General features: G+C 40.6%; 1 protein-coding gene across 1 annotated transcript in view; it reads left to right on the forward strand.

The window, feature by feature from the left end:
• Positions 1 to 1,616: 1,616 nt before the first annotated feature.
• The window catches only part of CCNJ (cyclin J), a 36,809-nt gene continuing 27,675 nt past the window's right edge, over positions 1,617 to 10,750 (forward strand). Inside the window, exons 1-2 of the mRNA XM_009888783.1 lie at positions 1,617 to 1,681; positions 4,779 to 4,988. Of these exons, the coding sequence (XP_009887085.1) occupies positions 1,617 to 1,681; positions 4,779 to 4,988 (275 nt within the window). The remainder of the gene's footprint in view (positions 1,682 to 4,778; positions 4,989 to 10,750) is intronic.

Below are 10,750 nucleotides of genomic sequence, written 5' to 3' on the forward strand. Positions count from 1 at the left end.
CTTCAATCCAAAATCTAATGGAAGAAGTAAACAACATTCAGGTATGAGTGTTTGCTTCCTGTTGAATTCCATGGAAACTGTGGAAATATCTCTGTGCAGAATTAGACACAGCTTGTTTCCTCCTTGCTGCTTGAACAATGGTAACTTCCATTGCAGTCACTGCTGATAAACCTCTCCTCACAAATCCCCACCAACCTTGAATCTAGAATCTAATGGGAAACTAAATTCCTTTCTTTTCCTCAGATACCTTTGTACTTTTTTGTACATTTGCTGTACCACCACGTGCTGAATTTTATCTGGGTCTTCCAGAAATTGCTCTGAAAAAGTCCATGGCTTATCCAATATCTCATCATGGTATCAAGGTAGACACTGACAGAAATCTCTCCAGTTTTATCCAGTTCTAATCTACTTCATTGGCTCCCTATGAGGTTTCAAATGGATTTTAAAGCATTATTCTTAGACTAAAATCTAATAATCTGTTGGTTTAATATAGTGAACAATTCCTAAATTTTGAGCCATCTTGCCTTTGAATCTTTAGCTAGTGGATGCTCTGCTGCACTTCAGGTCTGGCAAAGGCAGCAGCACAACAAAAGTTTCTCTGCGTAGCCCCACAACTATGTCATTGCATTTAATTAACTGTAACCATATTGCAAATGAGTCCCATTTCCATATTCATTCATCTTTGGCACTTTTGCTGAGATTATTAATATCAAGTGGTAACTCCTGAAGAGCAGAGATAGAGATCAAACTCCTTCTGTAAAGGAGTCCAGCCCATATAGCACTGGCGTATATTTGAAGTAGGAACCTACCATGGAGAATCCTTCATATACCATCCTCAATCCCTTGATGAGACTTGTAGTCTCCTTCTAGCTATTTCAGAAGGTGTATTGGAGACAGCAGGTGCCAGGTTGCCTTTTAATTGTGCCCCGTGGCTTTGGATTTCACTGCCTAATGGCAGGAGATCAGTTACACTATGGTGATGTAGTTTAACAACAGGCTAAATAAAGACATTTTTGTTTTTCTGGCTCCTTAATCCATGTGAGATGTGTTAGCTATTATTTTAGTTCCGTGCCCCACGAGGCTTTCCAAGCACTTCTCCAGACATGCGCATTGTAACCGTTCCTGTTTACAGAAACAGAGCAGACTGCTGGTGTGAACATGTTTGTTGGTTTGTAATGAAGTGTCTTTGTATTGGGGAAACTAAGCCTTTAATTAAAACCAGCTGGCACTATAAACTGTTTCATGCTCTGTAATACTGACCATGGTTTTCAGTTAGAGATATGGAAATTCAGGGGTTTTCCTCATCCTAACTAAAAACTCTGTTGCTGGTTTTCCTCTTAAAGATAGAGTACCACATGCCACACAAGAGATGAGTAAAACAACTACATTATAACAGCTTTATAATGCTGAATGCTGCAGTATTTGCGTCACAGAGTTTTACAAAAGGACAAATAAACCATGTGGCAGCCACCTTGTTACTGTTTCTGGTTTGCCAGTCAGGCAGTTTCTTTTGAGATAGATATACTAAAGGTAAATACAGACTCCAAAAAGTTCAGGAAATATCGTGCTCCTCAATAGTTTATGTATTGGCAGTGGATAAGGGAGAGTGGCCAGATATGCGCAGTTTTGAGAAACGAGATCAAGAAGAGAAATACAACATTGCCACTAAAATAATAGCTCCGTGAGCAAAGTCCAGTCTTAATTATTTTCTGTTTTCAGTTACGAGTTAGTTTGGCTAATGCTATTTCATTATCTCCCCTCTCATGAAATCTATTCCCCCAAATTAAGTGAGTTTGGCCATAACATTGTGTTTGTAAATCTACAAATATGAACTTGTTAGGTATTTGCAGAAAGAGACTACAGTGATTAATAAGGCAAAAGATTAGGAGCAAAGACAATCTGGGTCCTAATCCCCGCTGAGCCACTTACAGTGTAACCTTGGAGAAGTTACTTGACCTTCATGTTTCTTAGCAAACTCTACTGGAAATTGGATACCAGCTGGACCTCGGAGGATACCAGACACTTCTACTGAACTCCTCCCAATTAGCATTGTTAGAATAATGGTGAGCAGGCTTGCTTGATTGTGGGGTACTATGCACATAAATGCAGTCGAGGATTAATGACCCTCCTTCCCTTTCCTAGCAGGTCTAAACTGATGTTAAAAGGTGGCCTACGTACTACACGTCCGATTGTTGGCTATATCATAAATGAAAATAATGGGGCACATGAGGCAATTAGACTTTAAAAGGATTCCAGCTGTTCCCTTCCACCCAGCATTCCCCTGCACTTCCAGCAAGGACATTTATCAGATTATCTGATTAGAAAGATTAGATTTATAGGACAGACTCTTAGCTGCATCTATGATGAACTAGCTGCACTTCTTTAATATGAGATCAGTTCTACGCAACTGGAAAAGGCAAGTCCAAGAGTTGGTAATCCCTAAGGTGAAGTATCATTCTGAACGCATTCACCCCAAACATACCTGCCAATAACTTTATATCATCAAAGAAATACCTCATGTGAAGCGTATCCCAACGTGCTTTCATGCAACTAGGGGATTTTCCTGAACTGAGCCTAAATTTTCTTCTGTCAACATTTGTTGTATTATTTATTAAAAAAAAAAAAAAGAAGCAAGAACATAGGGCAGGGCAGAGTGAAGAAAGGCTCTTTAGTCACTTCAGCAATACAATGATACAATCCCACATAATCTTCAGACCTCAAAGTTCACTGAAGGGAGGACAGTGAGAAGAAGGGTGCACTCACATATGGCTGCCATTATATGTAGTTCAAACATGGTTTCATGCAGGCATCAAGAAAAGAACATTAAATACCTAAAACATCACCATGGAAGTACCTTGAAAACACAGATAATAAAACAGCACCGTATTATCATATGAAATCTTCTGTATTTCCTACAAGAGAAAATAGTTCTCAATACATAATTAGAATGGTAGCTAATATAGCACAGTATAATAACTAATGCAGTCTTTCAGAATGATCAAATTTCAAAGAAGCTGTGATGTGCAGGCTTAAGCAAAATGTCCATTACTTTGCTTTTATTGTGATCCTCAGTCAGTATGTTTGTTTCTCTCTTTTATTTATTTGGTAGGGTATGGAGTTATACATTCCAAAAGAAACATGCAGTATCTTTCTTACAAAAAATTCTTTGAAACTCCTCTCTGTGACAATCCATGCCCCATTTAGCCTTGTAGGGGAGGGAGAGTAGGAATTTTTGACAGATAACTGCTAATTTGCTGCAAAGTTCTCCATCCATTTTTTATTGTTCTATTATTTTACAACTAATTTATTTTCCAGGAGAGCCATGGAGGCACATTCACAGACCCTTGAGTGCAGTCTTGTTGGTAGTGCTTATTTGTCTGCTAAACAAAAAGCTAAATACACATATATAACTTCTTTTAAATCCTCTCTGTAAGGGATCATGTAGGACCATATAAGACCTCCCAGTATGTTGGTCAGTTTAGCCAACATGTGGGTTGTCTAAATATGCTGCAGACATAATACAGCTGAAAATACTACACTTGCAAAGGAAATTACATGCAGGTGTCCACTGTCTGATAGGATTGTTTCTGGAGTTGTTGCAGCTCATGCCTCATCAATTTTTGCTGTATGCCAGGACCACTTAGATTAGTTCGGTCTGCTGGTAAATTTTGCAAGGATTAGCTCTGCAGGAAAGCGCATATGATCTCAAGATTCAGCATCCACCGTTGCGTCTTCTTAGATAGAAGGTGTGCTGGCACATTCCCGCTGCTTTCTGAGAGACTTGGGGAATGGCTACAAACACAGGATCTCTGCAGGAACCTGGGAGAATCTCTCATTTCTGCAGTGTTGTGGAACTTCCCAGGTTGGAATTTTATCCAAGCAGATAAACCAAACTTCAGTCCATCTTCTAGATGGCCCTGCTCTTCAGTGTCCCATTGTCATGATCTAGTTCACAGTAAATTCTGACATTTGGTAGGCACTACATTGTCTGTGTCAGAAAAGGTGCAACTGCTGTCTATTCAGTTGTGATAGCATTTATTTTACCTTTCAAATTCATAGCTTTCCACCTTGTTCTACACCTGACCAAGAAAATCTCAGAAAGAATTAGTGCCGTATTCCTAATCCACGTCCCTGATGAAAGCAAGGAAGAATTTGAGCCTTTGACAATACAGCTGGAAAAATTATACATGTATACTGAAATCTTGTTCTCAATAAAACTGAAAGAGTATTTTGTGCTTGAAGTTTAATTGGGTAGAATTGACCCTTAAAGACATGGTATATGATTTAGAGAATTAGAAGATAGTAAATTGTCATTCCCTAGGACACCAAGGGTAGAATTAATCCAAAATAAGTGGGATGAGTCAACTCGAGATGCCTGTCTTTCTCCATTAACTATAGAGAGAATGTAAACAACTATTTCTTAATTACATACTTAACCATTAAATGGTAAAAGTACATGGACTGAATACTGTCTTTAATGGGTTAAGAACAATGTAATGCACTTGCATACACACCGTGTACTGATAGCATCACTTATCACAGGCCATCTTCTATCCAAAGCACCAGATTTCAGTTAGTTGCAGTTTGACAAACTATGTTTGATGTGAAGGCTTTGGTCTTTGGCTGAATGTCTTGCAAAATTTCAGTCAGAAATGAGGATCAGGTTAGGGAACATTTAAACAATCTGGACGTAGAGTCCATGGGACCTAGTGAGATGTACCCTATGAGTGCTGAGGGCTAAAGCCGTGATGAGGCCACTTTCAATAATCTTTGAAAAGTCATGAGAACAGGCCCTTTCCTGTCACTCATCTTCAAGAAGAGCAAGAAGGAGAATCTGTGGAACTGCAGTCCAGGCAGCATCACCTTGATCCCTGGGAAGATGATGAAGCAAACAATCCTGAAAAAACATTTGAAACATATGATGGACAAGAGGGTTATTGCGAACAGTCAGCAGAAATCATGCCTGAACAACCTGATAGCCTTCAATGGTGATGGGGATGTTGTTTATCTCGACTTAGTAAAGCCTTTCAGCACTGTCTCCCTTAACATCCTCATACATAAACTGCTGCAGTGTGGCCTAGATAAGTGGACAATGAAATGGGTTAAAAACTGACCTGCTGAGAGGTGCAGAGGCTTGCAATGAGTGGCATGAAGTCCAGTCACTAGTACTGGACCCCAGGGGTCAATACAGGGTCCGGTACTGTTTAACCTCTTCATTAAAGACTTGGATGATGGGGCAGAGTGCCCCTTCAGCAGGTTTCTGAGCCATACAAATTAGGAGAAGTCATTGCTACACCAGTTGGTTGTGCTGCCATTCAGAGAGACTTCAACAGGCTGGAGAAATGGGCAAACAGGAATCTTGTGAAGTTCAGCAAAACAAGGAGGTTTGGACTAGACAGTCTCCGGGGGTCTTCCAGCCTCACCAATTTTGTGATTCTGCAAGCCTGAACAAAGCTAAGAAGGGAAAAAAAAAAAAAAAAGATTATTTTCTTTACATTAATATATATCTAGAGATAGAGACACTTCTTTGACAGAGATATCTGCTCCTTATCTGGTTTGAAACAGCAACTCAAAATTTGGCAGAGACATGAGTTTTGTATCCAGGATACTCCTATTGCCTTCCTGATCAATAGACCCCTAAAGATGAACAATTCATAAGCTTATGCAATATCTATTTTTACGTATGCTCACTAGGAATTTATTAGAGATTAATAGCTAAAATTCCAAAGACACTGTCATCCCTGAGCATGATAAAACTTCCTTACAGCCACAGACGAAAACCATCGAGGATACCTCTTTTCACTTCTCTCTGAAAGGCTGTTACAGAATTTCACTCTGTGCATAGCCAAAAGCCTTCTAGTTCCCAGTCTAATTTTGCTCATGATGAATTATAACCTTTCTCTCTTACACTGATACTGGTATTTGATGGTGAACATCTTGTTTAACTTTGCAAAATGAAAGTTGAATGGAAAATAAAGATTCTATAAATGCTTTGGAGAAGTAGGTATCAAAAAAAAAGCAAGTTCAGGATTAAGGGTGTGGCAAGAAAGATGCAAAAGAAGAGGAGGGACTGGCTTGGCAAGGAGATTTCGTTAGGAGCTACTGGTGGTGGAAACAAACTAGGATTAGGAATTGTTGAGGAAAACGCATGAAAGGAACCACAAGCCATGGGCAGAAGAGATGGTTTGCACGATGGGTCATTGTGGCTAGACAAATTACTGAGGCAAAGGTACAGAGACGAGGAATCAGAATTAAGGAATATGGGAAAGAGAGGGAAAACGAATGAGACGAATCTGAGGGTGGGGAGATGACTGGAATGGGTATTGTGAACAAGCTGAGGGAACGAGGAGAGAGGGGAGCCTGAGGCACAGGCAGGAGTTTCTGCGTGAGACTGAAACGACAACCTGATGACAGAAATAAGTCAGTATGTTGCTGATTCTGATAGAATCACCCAGCCGGGAAAATTTTAGTAAAACTGGGAAACATTTTTTTTAAAAGAGTTGCTAAGTCAAAAACTTAAAGAATAACAGAATTAATGTTGCCCCGAAACCTTTCATTTAGCTTCTGTGTGCGTATGCCCAGTGATGCAGCCCTTGCTCCAGCTTCAGAGAACAACTCACTGTGGATTTGAATTGGGCTGTGTAGGGAGGGACAGCATTGCCTGTGAGCCAGGAAACGTGAAGTGGGTGGGACAGGGGATTATGGCAATAGTAAGAACAGCTTTGCACACTCAGTGCAGCTACGTGGTATGCTGGAGAATACACTGAAACACCATTTCACATCTGTTCAGAATTTCACTGCCTCTTTTTCTCAATGAAAGTGACTTATGGTCCTAATGTGCAGAAGTACATGGCAGTTGGATCTGCTGCCCATGCCAGTGGACACACTGTCAACATGCACTGTGAGGTATCATGCTGAATTCTCTGAAGAATTACCTTCCAGCTTTCTTAAATCAAGCACCCAACATTAACTCCAATTTTATTCTTCCCTTGTGCCCTAGAACCACTTCTGTAAGGGGAAGGCAGAATTTAGCCTCAAAGAGATTTTGTGAAGATAAGTATTAATGAAGATGGCTATCCTTGTAACCATCACACACACCCATGAGAAAAATCATACTTCTCTTTTCAAAAGGGGTCTAACTGGACTGCACTGAAAAAGGTACAGGTACAAGCTTTGCGCAGAACAAAGAGAAAGAAACAACATAATGAATAGCTATTCAGTGGGTAACCACTGTTCTTCCTCTGCATTGAGGGAGGCAGGAATCCTGCAGGAAAAAAGCAAGCCTGTTGGGGATGTGTGGTCTGTCCTGCTTCAGACTGCATTGATCAGGCATGGGGCTGCTCAACAGGGACCCTGCAACAGCCCTGCCAGCTTTATTTTATATTCCCTCCCCACCACAACCCTGAATAAGCAACCCACCCTGTTTTACTCTTTGCTCCCTGGCCTCCATTTTGCTGACTTCACATCCTTACTTAGGAATTGCAGCCTCAGCCAGCACATCCCTGCCACCGTCTTTGAAAATTTTCACCCACAGGGACTTCCCCGCGCTCCCCATTCACATCTTTTGACTGCTAGTTGCTCCTGTGACTGCATTGCTAGTTTAGCCTTGAGTTGGCCCACTACTTTCCCCTTTTCCCACCTTCAGTGCCATCAGTTCCTCACACCGTCAGCCCGCGTCACAGCCGAAGTCCCGCTGCTGCCAGCACCACTGTGACCCGTGACAGGCAACACAGCCTGCACACAAGGAGCCGCTCTGCAGTGCTAATCAGCCCTGTAGAGAGGTGGCTTTGGCTCTGGTGGAACATCCCACATCTCCCTCACCACAAGTTATAGGAACATTGCAGTGAGGTGGAATACACTCCTCTTGCTGGCTGGCGACACTAGATGTGGTCCCTCTCCATCACCTGTTCCATAGGCAGATCCATATTGGCCATTAAATCTCGTAACATCCCTCTGGGTGACACACTCCTAGGGCCATTAGAATGTTGTTTTTCAAGCTGATTCACTTTACATTCCCAGTGCACCCAATCACTTAGTGTAAACCACTATCCATCTGCCTGCACACCCTTGACAGAGATGATGTAAATAAGTAAAGACTGTATCGTAAAGGCTGTGCTGAAAATGTGAGAATATAAAACCAGCAATAAAGAGTCAGATTAAAGGACCACCCAACCCAGTATCTCCAATGCTGGCCGAGTAAGTTCACAGGGAGGAGCACAGACCAGAGCAAAATGCTTCCCAAAAATATCCCAAAATCTAAGGATTTGTAGCTTACCACCAGCTAATGGTGGTATCCTTGCATGTTACAACTCTTAACGATTTGTTATTCCATTGATTTCTCCAATTGCTGTTTGAAACTGGATAATTTTTTTTGCACCAAACATGACATTATGTTTCCCAGCCTATGGGTTATGGAAAAAAGTGACTCCTTTTGTCTGTTTTGAATGTACTAGTTCTGAATGGGAGAAAGTTTTATTTTTAGTTTTATTTGATGACACCTAGCTGTTGGATGAGAAGACACAGTGAGCAACCATTTTCTGTTCTTCTCCTTTGCCACTCATGTTACTATCATATTCTTCACCTATCTGTCTTTTGTCTATGTAGAAAAAACATGGTCTATTTAATTGTTCTTCATATTCAAACCATCCCATATATTCAACCAGACTTATCACTATTCTCCGCTCTTCTTTGAGAGGGGAGAACTGAACTGCATCGAGTATTCAAAATGTGAGCACACCAAGAACATCTACCAGCAAAACTATGTTCTCATTTCTTTTTTTAGTATTTTCCTAATAATTCCTAAATTCTGTCTCCTTTTTAGTGGCTACTCAGCACTGAGTTTTCATTTTTATGGGCTTGCCTGTTGAAGTTCCTGAACAGTACCAGCTACTTCAGTATCCATCAGTGTGTTTTTGTCACGTGCGTTACCTTTACCCATATTTACATGACTTTCATTCACCATTTAATCATCTGATAATAGTATGAAATCTTGCTGCAACTCTTCAAAAGAACCTCTGGTCTTTATTTTGTTTTTCACCCCGTATCACCAGCAAACTCGACTTTTCAGCCTCAAATACATTTTTAAAGCAATTAATATGCTAAGTCTATAAACCTATACATGGAAACAAAGGGGTTTTTTTCTAATACTAATGCTAGAAGTTCCCCAAAGATTAACAATGCTTATGACATGCATTTACCTTCCTCAGCTGAATTTCATTAATTTTGTCTGTATGAGGAGTTCAAAGGCAGATTCCTAACCTTTCACAGGAAAGGTAGCAGAAAATTTTGTCCGAGTAAGAAGTGCCAGAACTACATATTTCTTAGTGTTTTTTCCATCTTTGAGCATTTCTCTTGCTTTTTCTCCCCCTCTCCTATCTTTTTCTGCAAAATTTTCTGCCACCTTCTTATTTTGCTACTTCCCATCTGTTCCTGTTTACATTTTTCTCTTGGATTTTTTTCTTCATTTCAGTGTCCTTTTTTGTTTATTCTGCTTCTTGAGTTTCCACTTTTTTTTTTTTCACTTGTTTTGTAGGATCCTCTCCAGTTCTGTACTTTGCCATTACTATGATTACAACCTTTCTATCATTTAATGCTTATTATTTTTATTGCAGTACTGAATCAGTAAGCATTCCTATAAGCCCTTGTTGACCTAACAAAAAGCTGGTTCCTGGCCCTGAACACATGGTCTAAGTCAGTGACAAAACATAACAGGGAAAAATAGCGGATGTGGAAGCGCGATGTACCAGTGAAAGAGTTAGAGGCAGTAAGCTGAAACCGTAACATGCCCGTTGCGTGGCTCTGTTGACCAGAGATGGTACAGAGACATTGTTTGAAAGAGAATTTCAAGGAGTTGTTAGATGCTCTACTAGTATATAAGGGACACTGAGGGAAAAATGGTAGAAATTTAGTGACTGTAATTTAGAAATTTAGTAACTGTAGAAAATTAGTTACTGCATAAATTAAAAAATCATAGGAGGAATTGATGGGTGATGGCAGTAGGCAGTGGTGAGGTGTGCAGATCGAATCAGTGAGGATGGATCTATGCTTGATACTGTAAGAAAGGAGGACGACAGGACAAGTTATGACTTTCTTTCTACAGATCCATGTTTCTGGCTATGTTTCTTCTACTCTGTTTCTCCAGCATTGGAAATACCACCTAGCAACTCTAAACAGTAAAAATTCTCATACGTTTTCACAGGAGCCATGATATGTTTCACAAAAGAACAAGAAAACTGACATAGTAAAGCGGGAATTTATGCTTCAGAAGTGTAACTCTCGGACAGGTCAAAGCTAACGTACCGGGTTGGTGCCATTCCCACCTACCCCCACTTACTCTGATATAACTGGGGAAAAGGGGCACACATGTTACTTCTTGGAGATGTGTTCCCAGCTGCCTTTAGGTCTTATTACAGAAATTGGATGTTGTCCCCTGATATTAAATCTGCCCTCAAACCTCAAAACCAGACTTTTTAATTACAACTAACATTCTCTCCTTATCCTAGTTACTTTGTCATCCAGATACCTGCACCTCTGGAGTTTCTCAGCCAGGCTATAGCTCACTTCTGCCATTTTTACCCCCCAAAAGATGATTTCACTTTCAAGTTTTGACCACTGCTTTCCATATAATTGTTAAAAATATGGGGGCGGGGGGAGCAGGAGGGAAGAGCTCACGCGGGAACATAAGTAAAGTGAGGAGTCTGCAGGCAGCAGATGGAAAAGCACAACAGCACTAGGAACAATGTGAAAACAG

This window comes from Charadrius vociferus, unplaced genomic scaffold (assembly GCF_000708025.1).
Source record: "Charadrius vociferus isolate BGI_N301 unplaced genomic scaffold, ASM70802v2 scaffold436, whole genome shotgun sequence".
NCBI lineage: Eukaryota > Metazoa > Chordata > Aves > Charadriiformes > Charadriidae > Charadrius > Charadrius vociferus.